The 19,160-nt window shown below is 36.9% G+C and overlaps 3 protein-coding genes across 11 annotated transcripts; 1 reads left to right on the top strand and 2 right to left on the bottom strand.

Moving 5' to 3' along the window:
* Nucleotides 1-1,460: 1,460 nt before the first annotated feature.
* Nucleotides 1,461-7,020, bottom strand: LOC137714317 (putative serine/threonine-protein kinase PBL28). 9 transcript variants are annotated; one of them, XR_015960881.1, is made up of 10 exons: nt 6,841-6,978; nt 5,898-5,958; nt 5,267-5,402; nt 4,715-5,070; nt 3,839-4,074; nt 3,591-3,717; nt 3,442-3,513; nt 3,179-3,353; nt 2,025-2,622; nt 1,461-1,855 (listed from the first exon to the last, which is right to left on the bottom strand). XR_015960881.1 is itself a non-coding variant. In XM_088691328.1 (10 exons), exons 1-10 carry the CDS (start codon nt 6,961-6,963, stop codon nt 1,610-1,612), a joined length of 1,599 nt encoding a protein of 532 aa, XP_088547454.1. In that variant the 5' UTR covers nt 6,964-7,020; the 3' UTR covers nt 1,461-1,609. The 9 variants fall into 9 exon arrangements, 6 of the variants coding, with proteins under 6 accessions (XP_088547454.1, XP_068309658.2, XP_088547455.1 ...); XR_015960882.1 differs by having other exon boundaries at nt 5,898-6,044; nt 6,841-6,971; XR_015960883.1 differs by having other exon boundaries at nt 4,715-5,004; nt 5,898-6,044; nt 6,841-6,971.
* Nucleotides 7,021-9,615: 2,595 nt separating this feature from the next.
* LOC137716075 (zinc finger, C3HC4 type family protein) lies at nt 9,616-11,895 on the top strand. Its single transcript, XM_068455470.2, has 3 exons — nt 9,616-9,853; nt 9,938-10,051; nt 11,589-11,895. The coding sequence occupies exons 1-3, from the start codon at nt 9,833-9,835 to the stop codon at nt 11,703-11,705; spliced, it is 252 nt and encodes an 83-aa protein (XP_068311571.2). The 5' UTR covers nt 9,616-9,832; the 3' UTR covers nt 11,706-11,895.
* A 980-nt stretch (nt 11,896-12,875) lies between these two features.
* On the bottom strand, nt 12,876-13,673 carry LOC137714318 (uncharacterized). The gene has a single exon (XM_068453558.2). The coding sequence runs from the start codon at nt 13,614-13,616 to the stop codon at nt 13,206-13,208; it is 411 nt and encodes a 136-aa protein (XP_068309659.2). The 5' UTR covers nt 13,617-13,673; the 3' UTR covers nt 12,876-13,205.
* Between the last annotated feature and the right edge of the window lie 5,487 nt (nt 13,674-19,160).

Below are 19,160 nucleotides of genomic sequence, written 5' to 3'. Positions count from 1 at the left end.
GATGTTTTTTCTAGCATGCTATAATATTATTTATTTAAAACGTGTAAGTTATGCGTAACATGCCGTGATTCAAAAAATATCTTCTTGCGCATGCACGAAGGCTAATATAATCTTAAGTTTGCATGCTTACAGCTATTATAATTCATTGTACTCCAACGGGGTTTTAAATGATTTAAGTACTAATCCTTCTAGCTTGTGTATAAATCACAGACTTTAGAGTTTTATAAAATTTGGACTAAATATATAACATAAAGTAGATAATAACTTCTTCTTTTTTTTTTAAAAAAAAAGGGTATTATCTAAACCAAGAAATTGTGGAAGTAGGCTTAGTCTCATAATGGGCTAGCATAATATGATTTAAATTCGTCTTTAGCGAGAATCGAATCTAAGACCTTTCGCTACTAAATATAATACTCTTTTAAAAAAATTCAAACGACCCCTTAAAATGTTTCATTATAGAAGTATTTTGTTTAGTCTCATTATCGTGCATGTGGTAGCTTTGTTTCGCTTGATTAGTTAACAACTGATTCTAAAGTTTCAAGAACATGATAAAATCCCTCCAGCTTGAGACCGTCTTACGTAAGGAAACAAGTATCATGAACATCTTATGTAGTTTAATGACTTGATGAAGAGGAATTTAGACAAACATATTTCCTAATCCTAGCAATCCTCAACTAGCAAGTTGCAAGTCTTATGACGCGTGAAGAGATGAGAAAAGCAACTAGGAGTTGGGATCGGCTCCATGATCTAAATAAATAAATAAATATTAATTTTAAGTTGAAGATGTTTACATGATCTCCGCACGTTCAATTTCTTGCCATGGAAGCAGCACAAAGCTTGCAAGCAAAGGATTCATTCGTCAATGGATCTCAACAAATGGTTTCTTTACTTTACTTCTAACGCAGCTTTTGCTATCTAAAATCGTCTAATAGGAAACCTCTTCAAAGGTTCTGAATCAAGACGACATAGTCCAACTATCTCTTGATCTAATGATATTTTACTACTTTGTCCGTGAAAAGTTGCACAAAATGTATGTTGGGTAATTTGGACTATAAATGGAGCTTTTCAAGTGGTTCAAATTTGTTAAAATCGTTCTTATTAGACCCCGTTTTGTTTTGTTTTCATTTTCACCAAAAAAATTGCTTCACTTTAAAATTAGAGTTAATTACATTTGTACTCTCAAGTTTAGGTACCATTTCAACCTCTTACCTCAACTTACAATTTGCACCCCCTCCTGTTAGTCGCTTCGTTTTATAAATTCATTGATATGTCATACCTCTAGTTGTTAAGCTGTTTATTTGATCGTTAAATGATGGATTGGAAAAAATGTGCCAGAGATTGCACATCAAAATATACTTGGCTTGGTTGCTTTGAATTGAATATAACATATTGACAACCAGCTGCATCACCAAAGCCAGTGATTTTCTTGAAGACCTGTACAGCTTTTAGAGAATTGCTAATTTATACATTGAACCCTGAACTTTTACTATTTTCTTTTGATTCATGTACTCAACAATGCTTTTATGTATCATATATTTTTCTTGTGTAATTAATTACAAATCAATCAAATCTATAAAAAGAATGAAGAGAAGACACTGATACAAGGAACTCATTTGAAAAGCTCACTCCCAAGAGTCACAGCACCTATCTCCTCATCAACTTCTATATGAAAATGGTTACTTTCTCTCCCCTGACGAATTCGTTCTAGCTCCTCCACAACAATCTGCATCTGCGGCCTTCGTTCGCTCCCATCTACACACATCAGTGCCAGCTCCATCATCTGTTTTGCAGTTTGCCTTGACATGTCACCTAATGTTTTATCAACAAATCTGTCTAAATCCTTGCAATCCTTCGCCTACAAAAGCAAACGGAACTTGATAAGAAATGAAAATAGTCTGTGCTTCGCCTTGTTGCTTTCTCCTTTTGTTTACAGTTGTCACATAAGCAGATCTTAAGAACGAACAAAAGAATTACTTATTTGTATGACAAACTTGTAAGAACGAATAGTCAGTGAAGTTTCACACCTACGCATAAATGCATATATAACGATGAAAGCATGTAAATGCTAGAGGGAATGCATTTTTCAGAACCGACGACTCATTCTCCCTCTCCACGAACTTTTGATCAACTTCGTTCAGGATGTACTAGGATTTTCTCTCTACTACATCTCTCGCACACTCTAAAACCTTCATTCTTTCTTTAAAAGCTCTCCAATTACGCCACTTGATCTGATCCGAAAAGGATAAGAACAATCTGCAAGCTACTCTAGAATCTTGAGAATGTACATTAAATTAGAGAGAGCTTCAGCTATCATTTTGCTTGCCTTAGAGAAGTGAAGTGTCCATCCACATAAAGACGTGTGGAGTGCAAGAGTGTATTTGGGGTGGCATTTGGCATCAAACAACAGACAAGTTCCTGATGGCCTATACCTAAAAGGTAAAGACTGGGGGAATAAGAACTTATCGTTAGGGCAAGATAGAGATAGACACCTGCAATATTAAATTATCCCCCGAGTTCAACTGGTTTCTTGCATTCCCTTCACGTCCACTGATCAATTCCAGTAAGAAGACCCCAAAACTGTACACGTCACTTCTCTCTGAAAACTTCTTTGATGAATCCAACCTTTACGAAAAGTAAGGAGTAGATTAGATTAGACATGATCAACAAATTCAGTCTAAACAGAACTACCGTAGTTCTATAATGAATGAGATCTGAAGGTTTTTCTTCAATCAAATTAGTCAACTTAAAATTCGAAGCAACTTCCACTATAAGAACTAGAGGCATAACTTGATGAAGCACTCAGAAGCAGATTGTTACTAGCTGCTCAATGTAGTACTAGAAGAAAGTTAAATCATACAGTAATACAATCAACTTCTAATAGTTTGGCACTCAACTGATTATAGAACTCGACATAATCAAGGTACTGTTCAGTGTTAGATTGTTTTCACCAATCTAGACTGCTTAACGTGCGAAAATGACCTGCAACGAATTGACTGGGGAATCTTTGCTGAATAAGTTGGTCGAGGAGGAAACTTACTCTTATATTCCTCACAGGCAATTCTTGCATATCAAGCGATCTTGATCATTAGTGACAAATAGCATTACAGGCACAAAGAGGTGGTATCCACATCCTACAATCTAGCATACAGACTTAGCACTTTAAGGATAGATTACATACTCTGGGTCAAGAAAGCAATCTACGGCTGAAGATGAGCCAGCATGATGACCCACTAGCAATTTGGTTAGTCCATAATCAGACACCTTGGCAGTAATGCTTTCGTCCAGAAGAACATTGCTTGTACAAAAATGCATGTGCAGAAGAGGAGGCACCAAACTGTGAAGGTGCGCAAGTCCTTTTGTGCAAAATATACGAAAGAGGAAATTCAATTATTTAATGCAAAAGATAAAGACATGCACAGGAACATGAAGCAGGTGGTGTACCTTTGGCTGCACCCAAAGCAATCGATAGCCTTTGCTTTATGCCCAACTTTCCAATAGGTAAACCTTCAGCATCTGCATAATTATGTTGTTAAAGAGGGGGAGAGAGAGAGAACGAAAGAGAGTGGGAGAGAGAGAGAGAGAGAGAGTACCGTATAGATGATTCCCAACATTTCCATTTGGAAGATAGTCATATACAAGTAACTGTTGAGTAGCATCTTGACAATAACCAATAAGCCTGAGAATATGCATGTGGTTGACACGAGCTACGTGCTTTACCTGTATCACATCAAGAGAAGTCAGAATACTCAGAAGTTGCTGCCAAATCATTTTCTAGGCACTACCTCACTAAGAAAGTCATGGTTTACTAGATAAGAAATTTGAATAGGCACTTGCGTACCTCATGAAAGAAATACTGAGTTGGGGCATGTAGGCGTCTCTTGACAGCCACAATAGTTCCATCTTGGAGCAATCCCTTGTAGACCAAACCAAATCTACCTTGGCCTATGATATTAATTTCATTGAAATTGCGCGTTGCTTGCTCCAGTTCCAATATTGTGAGTTGCCTCAAGTTTGGTGCACTGTATGGAGAATGAGCAACGGCGTAGGGAGATGTGTCCCCTCTTTCCCACTGAACTGAAAGAAATCAAAGAAGGAACCAATTCACCAAAATTACCCAGTAAGCCAAACCACAACCTTAACAGATAAAACACCATTTAATATTCTTGTACAACATTATCAATCAAGCATGAAACAACTTCGCATCATTTTCAGTCACATCATACTGTTACATCTGTAATCTTTTCAACGTACACTGGAACTGAATTTTATAAGACGCACCACATAATGCCAACTTTGGACCATCTAGCTAGGAGGATTCCACCATTTTTTTTTTTTTTTTACTGGGTTAATTAGAATGCAAGGTGGTTAAATACAGATAATCCAAACACATGGATGTTTTGCTCCCTTTCGTAGAACAAGCAAGTTGATTTATCTTGAGGACCTCAATTTGAGAAAGGCATGTCCGTATTGTACCAACGTGGTGTGTGTGGCCAGAAACTCATTACTTACCCCAGTGCTGCTTCAATTTTGAAGCCTTCAAAACAATGTCTATAAAATTGTATTGCTCATCATTTGACTAACAAGAATATGCAATGCAAGGAATCCACAGAATTCTTTGGCTAATGACCAATGCAGTTAGATGTTTGCCTAATTTGAGTCATTTTACATCCTTTCAGGGTCTGAAAATTCCTCAAATGGTTACGAGCCAACTTACCAGTGGGTGATGGTGCAGATGATACTGTCTCAGATGTTCGCCTAGTTAATCTTTTTACACGCATCAAGCAGATGTAAACGAGCATCACTATGATAATCACAAGCAGGGTGGCAACAACTCCACCAGTAATTGCTGCAATTTTCCGTTTTGATGAATGGTTGCCACGAACTTCTTCCACAGGTGTGAGTGTTGGAGTACCGTTATCCCCATCAACTATGGCTTCTATCCTCCTGCTTCTTGGGTTATGGTGCTCTTTTCGTAGTTGAATTGAAGAGTGTGTAACGAAAAGTCTTGGAGCAAAAGGTGGCAAACTGACTGCGTTAGTCCACAAAGAAACTGAACAGATTCCAGAAAACCTGTTGAAGCATAACATCTAACATACTTCTTACATGATTACAGAAATATAATCAATTTGTTCGCTTGCATCTTATATTAATGCTATGAAGGCAACAATTGTTCTACTCTGATTTTTTTTAATGAATCATCATATACTATTTACTTCTACATATGACAGAATGCACTGCTAGAGAGAGAGAGAGAGAGAGATCTTACAGAGGATAAATGCAAGGGTCCTTCAGTTTGTGACAGTTGACAATTTTCCATTGTCTTAGACAAGAACATCTTCCAATTCGACTATCAAACAGTTGAGGACTTCCGCCTCCGCTCTTAAAAGTTAGTAGAGCTTCAGCTAGATATTTCAGAGAGGGAAAAAAGAATAAGAAATCAGCATTCTTCCAAATGCGAATCGCAATGAAGATTAAGCAAAGCATGTTACTCAAAACCACAAGAAGTAAGAACATGACAGCCTAAACATCATGCACATTTTTGCGTCAATCGCATGCCTAGCCAAACCATTTCGGACATGAACAAGAAGTTGCAGCATAGCAGTTTAAAAGGGAATTCCGATATCCAAAACAATCTAAACACCGTGTACATATTCGAAGCAGCACCTTAAACATATGATTTCATCCTATGAGTCAAATAACAGTAGGAAAAATGGTTGCTTTTAGTTCTTACAGAAGAATCCATTCCATTCAAACAATATGCACAAGCAGATGTGGCAATAACGAAGTTGGATAGAGCAAAATGCTCCTACTCCGACTCAAGTTCGAATCCCGTTTCTGGCAGTTTAGATTAGATTAAAATATATAAAAAAGAACAAGCAAAGTGAGAGAAAAAGTACCATAAATTATGTAGCTTGTTCTGCTGGGTTCCAAAATCTGGATGAGAAGAAGCAGAGGCAGCTGTTGCCACCAGAACAAGCGCATTGTCAATAAGCCTCAACCCATTTGAAAATCCACCCCCCCCCCCCAAAAAAAAACAAACCACCCTGCAAATTTTAAACCAAACAAAACCCTAATCAGCCACTCAATCCAGATTCTCGAGACTTGAAGAACCCTCAAGGACCGACAGAACAGGCTGTCTTGTCTTTTGTGGGACCATTTGCTGTGTTTCTTGTACAACGGCTAAAATCCCAACATTGCATTCACACTTGGCAAACAAAATCACAAAAACCACACATCCCAAGAGATTCCCATGGGAATCGCAGAAACATCCACATGAAACAGTTCAAAACTTGGGAAATGTTCAAGTCCCAGAACCCAGATAGTGAATGATGATAATTGATAAGAAAGTGCTGTGCTTTTCCCTCGGGTTTTTCACTTTTCACCTTACGAAAAAAAAAGCAGCTTTTTCTGACAGGGCTTTTTACTTCTGCTGTTCAGAAAAATCTTAGGATTCTCGCGAAAGTAATGAGACCCCAAATTTCCAAATCTTTGCAGATTTTTGAATTTTTGATTGTTTCACAAGAAGAGTGTAAAACCAGTACTGATGCAGAAAAAGTTAGTCAACACAAAGCTAAAGTGTGACTAAATGGGCCTTCCCATCAATGTTAGAACATGTTATCCGTGAGAATCTTTTGCAAATTTTTTTTTTCTTTTCTTCTTCTACATGTCAAGGAAAATTAAATAAATAAATAAATAAATATATAGATATATATAGTCCAGAGAGACGGAGAGAGAGGGACAAAAAAAAAGCAGACATGCCCTGCAAAAATGAAGCTGAAGAGATTCATAGATTATGGAAAAAGCAGCTTATTTTGTTGCTGCCATAAGGCTTCAGCTTACCGGAGAATTCTTGTATTTTGAGTTTGTTGAGGTCCCTTGTGCAGGTTTACATTGGAAACAAGGACTTCCTCTCCCAGAAAAGCAGCTAAACAGACATAATGAATGACATGACACACAAGACATGTTCCAAGTAGGTCCGGATGTTCCTATGCTATGACATAAGAACAGTTCTTCTTCAAAACCCCTCTTTGTTTTTGGGCCTCTTTCACATTTGTTGACAGTCTCAGACAACTGTAGAGCATTAAATTATTAATTTTTCAAATTTAAGAAATTCAAATCATTGTTTGTGTTGCTTTATAGAGAATTAGAAATGATTTGGACAGTCATTATGTGAGATTTTAACCATTAATGCAAGCGAGTATTACAATACATTAACGGTTGACAGTCATTTATGTACGTATAAACAAATATTACTTGCACAACTCTTATATAGATTCATAAGAGGTTTTAGTTTTTAAGTGTTTGTCAACTTACGTAGAAACTAAGCATGTTGTGTGTACTTTTTCATACGCCAATACATTTATTATATAGGGTGTTTGAGTCTACATGATATAAGTACACATGAGTCAATGAGAAGATGTGTCCCAACACTTACTTAAATAAGAGTGGAATTTCAGCTAATACAAGCTAATCTCATAACACATTAATGGCTGACAGTTATTCACGTGTGCATAGACAACGATTATAATGACCGAATTTTTTGACGAATTTTCTCTTTCCAAAGTAAGAACAAATTTGAGATTGTATTCTTTGCAAAGCAACAAACCCTTTTTTTTTTTTTTTTTTTTTTGAACAATCAATATTATATACACTAAGGAGGAGGGAGCGAGTTTAGCCTCACAATAGACCAGCAATAATTTAATTTAAATTCGCCTTTGGCGAGAATTGAACATACGACCTCTCACTTACAAGTGAAGATAAATACCACTAAACTGCAGTACTAAAGTGGCAAAGCAACAAACTTTACTTTTTGAATTTGGAGAAGAAATTGCATGCAATTAGGACGTCAATATGGCACTAACCCACACCAATTACTCATGAGTAATGCCACTAGTTGAATGTAATAAAGTTTCTCTCATAAATTTGAGGTAGTTGTGTAACCAGATTATAACTTCTTCCAAGTTCCAACTTCTAACTTCCAACCCAAGTTATTATGGAATTCAACATCAAGACCGTAAAGATTTTTTATTTAACCGGAATTTTCTACGGTGGTCTGATACTCCGGAGTACCATAGTACATTCTCATGTGTCATTGTGTGTGTTTGTTCAGAAAGAGCTTATCTATGGGTCTACATAATACAAATACTAGTGAGTTTACGAGGAAGGAGGGTTTTTGGGTACCAAGTCGTTGTCGGACTGGTCCTGCATAATCCTGCGGTTCATGGAGTCCAAAAGGTCCCACAACCAGCGACAGTCACATGACACTGGGTTGCTGTGCTGCCGAGCGTTGGCAGAGGGGACTCTAATCTCTATCCTTGTTTTGAAAAGTTGGTTTTTATGGAAAATAAAATAAAATAAAAGAAGCAGTCTTGTGACCTAGTCCTTTTCTTCCTTCATGCAGCCTTATTGGGAGGCTATTAATATTTTTAACTATTTGAGTTGCAGATTTTTAATTTGGTAGTTCAAAAAGTTCATTTTATGTCTTCCCCATCTTCTCAATTTGGCTCGCGGAAAAACCGAAATGAAAGTAGCATCTTAAGTTTTCTAGCTGCTTTTGAAGTTTAGCTTTAAATTAACTTTCTCACACCACAACTTTCTCATTCAACAACTTCATCAAACGGCCTAACAATTAAAGCTTTTTTGAAAAATAAAAAGTTGTTCCAAATAATCAACCCGAAACAGATAGTAATTCTTGTGATTTGAGGTTGAAACTAAATAATGTAATTTGGGAATGAATTTGTTGGAGGATTTCTCAAAGGCCATGTCTTTTTTGTTGTTTTGATTTTTATGATTTGCATTTAGGGGAACAAGTTTAATTCCTTAAATGTTGCAATGTTTGTGTCAATTACACCAAAATAGTATCCGAGCTTTGTTTCAATAGCCTTGGTGTGTACTAGGTACCAACCCAACTTCGAATATTTATTGGGAAGATTTGTAGTTAATAGTGTGAGAATAAATAAATACATAAAATGTCTTAGAGCATCTCTAATAGAGATTGTCAAACGTGTTTTGACAAAAATATGATTTTCTGGTTCCAAAGAAGATACCAAAATTCCATATGGATTGACATTCTTCACTTTGCTGCCAAATTTGAAGGTAACATCAAAATTTTTTTTTGTTTTATTTTAATGATGAGCCCATACATTTATTCTTTCTTCACTTATTGATTATTTTATTATTAAATTCTGACTCATTGATCTTATAAATAACCAAAAAAACATTTTAATTCGACATCTTATTTGGAATATGAGACTTTACAAAATGTTGTTTTGCCATATCAACTATAAAAATAAAATTTGACATTTTAATGTAACATTTCCATTGGAGATAAACTTTCAGTAAATTTATAAGGAGTTTAACTAGTTTTGCTCGTCGAAACTAGTTTCAAAATGAAACCCCAACTATTTTATTTATCTGAAAGCGCTTTTAACACTTCAAGGACAACCAAGAACGCGGATGAAAAGAGTGTGCCGATGAAGTTTCCTATGACCAATCCATAACATACATCACAAGCCGGGATTGTTCGAAATAGACCGAGTCAGACAATTCGTGAACCCGAGTTCAACCCATCCTCTCACAACCCGTCTTATACGGGTTGATATTCTTAACCGGGTTCAGTTAGGGTAACGGGTTAGAACCCATCTATGCATTATACTGGGCCTGCCCATGTAAATCTCTTTTGGGTTGGGCCTGGAGTTAATAAATTTAAACCCAGCCCAAATCAAGTCCTCTCCCCTGTCGCGCGAGCCAAACAAAATCAGCTACCCATTGTTCTCCTCCATCTGCACAGAAATCAAATCGAACAGCCCCAAATTCCATACGCACATCCGCCATGATTAGCGTTCTTGCTCAGGTAGTCCTCAATCGAAATTACAAATTCAAACCCTTTTGTTTCGATTCGTGATTTTCTCGTATGAACAAAATTTTATAAATGCAGGAGCGTCTGCTGGGCGCTGCACTCGGAAGCATTTTCACGGGGATCCTTGTGTTCGAGCAGCGCCGATGCATCTACAACTCGATTTCAGGGACCAAACCTCAACCAGTTTCCCGGGTAATTTCCAATTTGCTTGTATAATTGTTGGTGTTAAGGCGTCGTTTTGTGCCGACTGAAAACCCTAGCTTTAGCGTGTGAAGTCTTAATCTTGTTGGTTTGTAGCTTTTCCCAATTGGTCGTGTTTACCAGATAATGAGGTTATGGCTAGGATTAGGTTGCTTGATCAGTATAATTGGATCATTTGTTGGGGAAAATATTTGATTTTTTATTATAATTTTATTGTATTTATCTATGATAATCATTTTCTGTACATGACCACCTCGAAGTACCGCTGTGGATTCGATAAACTCAACAAATTTTGCCCAATGAGGTCTATAACATTGTAGAACTGAATTGGTGATGATCACGGTTATCTGGGGAATGAAATGGTAGGGAAATCAGGGGATGGGTATTTGTTCTTATTCGTTTCGGTGAGTAATTATATGGGTTTTCTGTCGTTGCTTTCTCCTTGAAACTTGTTGATATGAAAATCTTTGACTTTGATGATGTACGATTATAATCATAGGTAGGCGTATAGACATATGCATCTATTTCAGTTAAGCTACATCCCAAAAGGAAAGTTAGAGGAGTGGAATAGCTAAGGCGTGGGGTGGAAACACTTGCATACATGATTTTGTTACAATTTACGGGTCTAATGGTTGTTTGGTAGAAATGTTTGTTCCTCATAGGACATTTGATATTCAGCAAGACCGAAAAACAAAGTAGCATCTTCTCAGAAAGGAGGAACAACCTTTTGGCAATCGGATAGATAGAAATGTGGCGTGTCCCAACCAATATAACAATTCTCTTGAGTTTGTATAGAAAGCATTATCGTTTAGGGACTTGTGAGTATTGTGTTGTAATATAGGATCAATGAGATGGGTCTAATCTAGTTTATACATGACCTATTAATGATGCACTTGATGGAATATTCATTACTTTAAGAAAAAGAGTTATTACTTTCTTGAAATTATTCATGGTCAACTATCATTGTTCATCACTAATTATAGGAACAATTATTACGCAGAATCCAAAATTGATCCTCGTTCTTTCTTGTAAACCATATACTGTTCCGGATCTAAATTTTTCCATTTGCTAATGATATTGTAGGAAGAACTGTCGAGTCCTAAACATTTAATAAGGTGGGTTTGGGGGAGGAAAACTGAAGTTGGAGTAGGTTAATTTTGGGTTAAATTTCTTTGATGCAGCTATTGCTCATGTAACAGAAGTTGGTGAAGGATAAAACTCTTGGTTCATGAAAGTTGAAGAATAGGTAAGTTGAGTTTAGAATCCTTTTTGGCTGGGCACTCTCTGTGCACTTTTCAAGTGAGGTCGTAAACTTTGGATTTATGACCTTATGTTATGGACTTGTGTGCACTTTCTGTGTTTGGCTTCTTTCTTAGATCATCTCCATCAAACTTATCATGTAGCTGGAAACTATTAACCGAACTTACCAATAAGCATGCGTGACATAGATTGAAACATTTCGTGATTTATTGAGTTCCTAGCTTGCTTTGCTTGAATTCTAACAATTTTGGCTTTCAAAACTCTGCAGATTACAGAGCCCATATTTGGAAGGAAAACTCGTGCAGAGCTTGCACATCTTTGGAACAAATCTGTGGACCAGACATTTCGACCTGTGATTGAATCTCTTAGTTCATCTGGATGGTAGATAGATTTGAATTGCTGCACTGCACCCCGTATGGAGTTCTATTTGCGTGACATTTATACATGCTGAGCTAAACTTGCCCACATTGTGTCTTTTTACATATTTTGAGCAAACCAGAAGATGATGCATCGTGACCATCATTTTAAAGGCATAATAATTTTGCCGGTAAACTATATTATATTTTTTTAATTTACATCCGTGAATATGTCTTTTTCATGATGGTTCATGACCTTCGTGACAGTTCAAGATTTACCAAAGATAAAACGAGAGAATGGGACCCGAATGTTCTGGCCCTGATTGTCCAACCAATCCATCTGGATCTTTTCTTCCATTGCGATCATTAGAATAACTGAACATATATCTAGCTGTATGGTTGTTACTACAAATACCCCCAACTAGTGAGTTTCCCTTCAGCTGTTTGTGACACTTTTGGTTTACTTTAGGAGTGCCTTTCATCCATTTGAAAAATGACAAGATCATTTGCGGATTCTTATCTCAAAGCGGCGCTAGGTGGAGATTTTAGAACAGTGGTTATGATACGAGTTCAATGTTCAGAGGTGGAGTCATAAAAGGATCAGGATGATCCTAGGCCCATTCTGAGATTTTTCAAGCATAAAGGTTTAGTGTTATGCAAATGATTTTCAAGGTTTATCGTAAGCTCAGAGCCCCAATCTAACGTTTTTATTTTAATTTCTTTCATTGAGTTTGATTTGAGGTTTGTGGCTCCTATGGAGTTCAGGCAATCTGTTGTTTGTGAGCTTTGAGGAGGCCTTTGGTCTGAGAATCAATGGAGGGTGAGAGGAAGAAAGTTAGAGAAGCTTGGGGTTTAAGTTTAGGGAAGATGATGATGAGAACAACACCATACCATACCCAAACGACGTTGATCAGTTGCTCATCACTCAGCAGAGTAATTTTTGTAAGATCAGGAGAGCGTTTTTCAGATTGAGACGTTTAGACCCCTCCTAGGCTAAAATTCTGACTCCACCACTATCGATGTTGACGTTTTTAGAAATCGTAGGACATAATCATGAAACCTTTTTTTGTTTTTACCTTCATTCGTGTAGGTTACTTGCTATTTAACTTGTTAACATGGGGACCTCCATTTTCTATCATTGACTGCTCTCAATGTAAATTGCTTGGTAATCATTTGGTTTCTCAGTTTTGCTTGAATGCTAAAAAGTGAACAAACTTAATTGCCATTAAGGAAGGGAATTGTTATTAGCACTCCAAAAATCTCATTCTACACTCCAAACTTTCTATATTAGGAAATAAAAATATACTTGTGAGGAGTGAAGAATGAGATTTTTAGAGTGTCAATAATACTTCCCTTAAGGAATATGTTAAACTCGTAGATACCGTGCACTGATCACTAATTAATTACGGATACACACTACATAATCTGGTTTTAGTACAATGAAATGAAGGATAGATCGTAGAGAGATCCAAGTAGGGTTGTAGATAGCTTGGTCGTGCCATGAAGCTTCATGCAGTGAGAAGAGAACTTCATACATCGGGTTTTACCGTGTTGGTTAGACTCATATTTGCACTGCGTGTGACAAGCACATAGTAAACGCCCATTGCCATTAAGACTGCAAATGCTAAACCGAACACAATGCCAGCAACCCCAGCAGCTCCGAATCTCGCTCGCCCATTCTGTGATGTAGAGAATCTGCTCTCGTGTGCTTCTGTTGATCGTACTTGAGCTGCAAGAGGCAATGGTGAGCAATTGGATTCAACACATGGGTCTTTGGCATTGGGGTTTTGGGACGTTGGATGGAAAAAATTGTATGCTGACGGTGAAAACGCCATTGGGTTTTCTTTGGCAAGGCCGTGGGGGGCTCTTTCCTCGGCAAAAGCAACGGAAAGAAACGTCAGAGAAGCGAAGAAGAGAAAGATAGAAACCCTAGAAGCCATTTTTTCTCTCTTGCTAATGTATGTAGCAGTAGTTAGTCTTTTCGTATGAAACTTTTGGGTGCATTAGTGTGGCTTTTATAAGGTCCGAGGAGGGAGTGGTTGTCGCTTCGCTTGGACTAGAATTTTGGTGATGGAAAAGAGGTCCAGGAAGGAACAGAATGATGGTGTACTGTGCTGATCTCCCCGAACCCTAATAAGAATGTCTAAATTTCCAGAAATACCCTTTAAAGGTTAATTTTGTTGCATTTTTTACGAAGCATTATTTCATTGAGAAGTTGCATGCCAGTCCTTGAAGAGGTTATCTATAAAGGGTATGATTGTCATTTAATTTGTTCACAACCTTAATATCTTCAATACTTTAGTTTCTCTTAATCAGGTTTTTGCTCCACTTGAGTGCCTTAATTTTTAATCTTCTCAGAACCACTATGTCCTTAATTACTCCTTAATTCATAGATTTTCACAACCATATAACATACTAATTAAATTCATGGTTATCACAAGCAAACCACTTTTTGACCCCATCTCTTTAACTAATTTCTATGGGATGGTGCCATCCACACACCGCTCATAATTTTCAGCTGTCAGTTCGAATAGATTGAATAAAATCAACATAAATTAACAACAATGTGTGGGAAGTAATAAAAAGAAGTGTGTAAATAACACTACCCTTTCTATTTTGGTTCTCCCAAGTCTTCCCTTTGTAGCTCAAATGAGAGATGAAAATGTCTTGAACGGATGTAAAATACAAATTTTAGCTGAAACGTGTAAATTACATCTTTCTTCTTACATCTTTAGGAGTTCGGCCTTGCCATTCAAAGATATTGAAGTAAATAAAATTCCAAATTTACATTGAATAAAACTTATATTTACATCTCCCACGAATGTTAAATGAGATGTAAATATAGCTTTTACATCTCAGATTCCCATCTCTCCATTGAAATACTCTAGACGGTGGAGTTGAGCACAAAATCTCGAGTGTAAGAATAAGAACACATAACCACTCAAGCTACAAAATGTCACAAGTCTTGTTTAATTATCATTATAGAAAATCAAATTTAAAGTGGTCTTGTAGTACCCGACAAGTACAATTAATATATGCATTGCAAACAAGCATGGATGTGATTTATGCACTGTTTCAAATGTAATTGATGGCAATGAAACAGAAAAACAATTTGGTGGAATGTAGGGTGTAAAAGGAGCTAAGTAATGGAAGGAGGCTACCATAAGCATGGCGTGGAGGTTTCTTAGCTTGAAGGGGCAGCAAAGGCAACCTCCATGTACATGCATTCATGATGGGGCAGCCAAGCTTTGTGTGTGTGCCACCGGCCTTGGCAGTTGACATTATTGCAGATGTTTAAACGCATGCCGTTGCCAATTTGCCAAACCTCAAATAAATATTTCCATTCTCCCTCACCCACTCTAATGTTAGAGTCATGATTGATCATGAGTCTTGACTCTCTCTCTCTCTCTCTCTCTCTCTCTCTCTCTCCCTCTCTCTCTTTCTCTCTCTCTCTCTCTCACTAAGGGCATCCACAAGATCCTTGTTAATTGGTTCAGGGCATCACATGTTTGATCACTGCACCTTCCAAATCACGAGTTTGGTTGCATGTGATAAACATCTCGGACTTTTGGCTACTTCAACATTTCAATGTTTTGCTTTTGTGTTTGGTGAGCAAAAACTTTGATATCCAAATAGCGCTCCTTTGTTTCTTAGGATTTAAATGGATTTGACAACTTGTAAAACTCAAGATATATTGAAGAAAGCGATGGATGATTTCTCTTTGAGAGAGGATTAGACATGAAAAACTTATGTCTACTTATCCTACTATTTTTTTAGGGAGAGAGAATTGTAATGTATATGATTTCTTAATGAGTAACTCATTTTCATTTTTCAAGTTGGACATAAATTATTCTTCTATTTCTTTGACATTCCTTTAATATAGCGAATCATCTTTTCTCGGTCATAGAACTCCAAACGAGATTATGTTCTTTGGGACAACTCATGTCCTAATGATATAGCAACAATTCATTTGTTTACAATTGGGCATCCTATAAAACTCATTTATTTGCAGACAATACGAAAATGTTATGTGATATGTCACGTCAATTGGTCTTGTACAAAAATTAGAGGTGCAACTTAGGTTGGGCCAATTCGAACTTGTCCATGTCCAACCTGACTTTAAACTCAACCAAGCGATTTTTTTTTTAGTTATAACATGTCCGAACCCAACTCAATTTCAACCCCCTTCATTGATTGGGTTGAGTGGGGTTGATCATTTGCCGTCTATCCCCAACCCAACCCAATCAGATTAACTAAACTCAATCTAACCAGATTGTAACTCATATCAATTAATTCTCATACTACATCCAAGTGGGCTAAGTCCAAAAACCAACTCCCTTTCTAATACTTTTTTAATAAATTACCCTTTATAATTACTTAAGCTTTTAGGGAATAAGAGGCTGTGATTAGTCAGCCCATATTCGTAGGCTCTAAATCCTAAGGGGTGTGTTGTCAAACTTAGATTTGAGAGGATTTTAATAGATTTTGATAAGTGATGGATTTCATAGGATTATGTAGACTTCTACAAATCCATATGGTTTTGGAAGATTTGAGAAGATTCACGTAACAAATTTCTATGGATTTTGATAGATTTTTAGCGTTGAATCTTAACCGTCAAATAAATCCAATAATGATAAATGAATCTAGGTCATAAATCTAATCAAATAAAGTTGTACATGCTATAGAGCTACATCCCTTGGAGCCGAAAAAAAAGTCAAGATTATTATACAAACCGAACTCAAAGATCCATAGTTGCACCCCTTTCCAATCCTACTTCCTCCCCCACTTTATTCTTATTTGTTCCTAATATTTATGAATGAAACAAATGCATGCATGGTACAAAGACAAGCATAATTAAGAAGCAGACATGCTCTCAAAATTTCCTCTTGATCAATCTATTAGACACCAGCTAGGTATCATAATCCAGAGAAACCTTTCATCTTCATTTACAACTAGAAGTAGTCCAATCGTAATATGAAAATTTTGGCAGAAACAATAGCAATCAGCATGAGGGCCCAACAACATGAAAAAATTGCAAATATATATGAAGAAAAAAGTTGCAACCCAACAATGAAAAGTTGAAGAAAAAATTGCATAAAAATGATGCGACCTAGCAACGAAAATTGAAGAAAAAATTGCAGAGATGAAGGAAGAAGATAAAGCAAACAAAGTGGCCGGCAGTGAGAAGAAGAGGAGTCAACGTTCAAAGAGGTCCCTGGATTTGAAATCCTAAGGTGTGAGGTAGGATTCTATTTGGTCTTGAATATATATACTTCTTCCTCTCAAATCCCACAAAATCCACAACTTAATGAAATCCTACAAAATCTTTAATTTTTTAATACATCTAGATTTTGATGGACTTTAAAACTAACTATTGAAATCTCCATTGACTACACCTAGATTTACAAGGATTCTAAAAATCTTTTGGTTGACTATATTAGGATTTTAAAGTCTTTTAAAATCCTCTCAAATCCAAGTTTGACTACATCCCCCTAAGGCTTTATAGTAGATTGTTAGTCTCCAAAACTTAAATTCTTTGTGTCTCGAAGCAATTCCTCAGCAAGTTTGATTGATTTATGAAATTAAAGTTAACTAGCTTTGATGCTACTTGGCTTAATTTTTTTAGGAATTCTTAAAAACTAAGTTGTTATATGATTAAACTCGAAAAGTTGGGCAACCCGAACCCAACCCAAGTAAACCCAAACCCAATTAAACCTGAGCCACAATGAACCCGAATGAAACCCAACCTAAATCTGAGCCCGAATTGTAAAAGTTGGGTTAGAATTGGGTTGACCTTCCAACCCACCCAAGTTGCGCCCCGAACAAAAATAGATGAATGAGACACATTACCTAACATTTTGATAGCGTATTTTTCTCCCTATTTTGAAGTAGATTTGACAAACATGTCGTGTTTGTATTTTTCGAGTCATACCCTTTATCTTAACGAATCATATCATGTCAAACTTGTTATCTTATTGAATTTGTAGCAAGTGACCTAATAACAATTGACTCGTCAACAGGTACACTATCCAAATAGATTCCAGTTGGCAGCAACTTTGTCCCTCATGCCTGAGCTCTCTCCCTCCCTCATTCATATTTCCCTACTAGTTATCTCTGGTTCCTTGCTCTCATAGACCTCAACAGAAAACTGAAGAGTAACGGCAGCAAGTGATTGAATTCAGTAGTTCTTCATATAAAATTATTGACTCTAGAGATATAGTAATATGTAGAAAACATAATTGTTTCAAACACTACAGAACCAAAAGTTCCCCTTGTTTCAACCGTGGGGAGGAAATTCCCACAAATAATGTAGTTTACTTGCTTAGTACTTGCCTGAAGGGGATCCCCCTTTTTGCTATGTAGGTTACCACCCCTTGATGTGGGCCCTCTCATTCCTTCCAAATCTAAGGGTTTGAGGACCTCTTCATACAAAATATAGCTCAATACCATCATCCTCACGTGCATTACTAACCAATTGGATTGGAGAGAGGGTACTAATATTGCGGATTGATGCATTTTAGTATTTCGAATAATATATAATAAATATTATTATTAATTATATATTATAAGATTGTAATATACAATAATTATAGAAATAGAATAAAATTATAAACTTAATTACATTACTCGTTTTTATGTAAAATTAAATTCTAATTTTATTATATTTCCTTAACAATTGACTGGATAACCATCTAACTCATTAGTGGATTGACTCGGAATCTTTATTTTCGTGTCGGTTTAACAAGTTGAGCAAGCAAATACCAGAGCTTCTTTGGACTCACCAAAGCTGTCTTCTTTCTCTTTAAGTGCTTGCACAAGGGCCAGAGGTCACCTTTAAGTGGTGACGACGGCTGCCGGCGGACCACTGTCCAATGCCTGAATCAGAAATATATCTCAAATGGTAACATTGTACTCAATGTTGCAGTTTCAGAAGTAATGTTCTTATACCTTTGCTGAAGAACTTAATGAGTTTGATTAAGCCTTGTTTTCAAGTGAAGCATTCCATAAGAGGACAATCCCCTCGTTCCGCCTGTTGTGCAACATTTATATACTGGCTCATAATCTGGGAGCTCAGCCTGCACTGTTTGCTATCTAGGAAATAAGGGTGGGCATGGGGTGGTTCGGCGCTGGTTGGACTCCAACCCATTGGCCAACCCAAGCGGTTTGGATTATGCTACTTGTGGCAGTAGTGAGGGTCACCCTACTAAAGGTGTCACGCCCAAGTTTGAACCTCAAACTAGCAGTGCAGTAGTGTCACGCTTCACCAAAAATATAAAGTTACAATGTCTAATCCCAGAGAGACTCCTACTGAGGATAATCTCCTATGGATATTCCAAATGACCTCCGTTCCAATGTGCGGTTCATTGTGTGCGATTAGCGAACAAATTGGTACAATGTGCCAATTTGTGAGGATCAGAGTATGATCGAGTTAATACATGATTTTTGACCATTTATGTGCTAATTGCTTCTTCAGTCTTCCTCTC

Source organism: Pyrus communis, chromosome 3 (genome assembly GCF_041283825.1).
Source record: "Pyrus communis isolate YQ-2024b chromosome 3, ASM4128382v1, whole genome shotgun sequence".
Lineage (NCBI taxonomy): Eukaryota > Viridiplantae > Streptophyta > Magnoliopsida > Rosales > Rosaceae > Pyrus > Pyrus communis.
The sequence above is the reverse complement of the archived record's forward strand: the minus strand, read 5'-3'. Positions and strand labels throughout refer to the sequence as shown.

Excerpts from the sequence above, each read along its gene's own strand:
- LOC137714317 (XM_068453557.2), bottom strand. The coding sequence starts at position 6,963 with ATGTCTTGTGTGTCATGTCATTCATTATGTCTGTTTAGCTGCTTTTCT. Across the intron at positions 4,075-4,714 it reads ATCTGCACCATCACCCACTG|TTCAGTGGGAAAGAGGGGAC; the intron begins GTAAGTTGGCTC and ends GATTTCTTTCAG. Across the intron at positions 3,718-3,838 it reads CTCAGTATTTCTTTCATGAG|GTAAAGCACGTAGCTCGTGT; the intron begins GTACGCAAGTGC and ends GATGTGATACAG.
- LOC137714318 (XM_068453558.2), bottom strand. The coding sequence starts at position 13,616 with ATGGCTTCTAGGGTTTCTATCTTTCTCTTCTTCGCTTCTCTGACGTTT.
- LOC137716075 (XM_068455470.2), top strand. The coding sequence starts at position 9,833 with ATGATTAGCGTTCTTGCTCAG. Across the intron at positions 9,854-9,937 it reads TGATTAGCGTTCTTGCTCAG|GAGCGTCTGCTGGGCGCTGC; the intron begins GTAGTCCTCAAT and ends TTATAAATGCAG. Across the intron at positions 10,052-11,588 it reads AACCTCAACCAGTTTCCCGG|ATTACAGAGCCCATATTTGG; the intron begins GTAATTTCCAAT and ends AAAACTCTGCAG.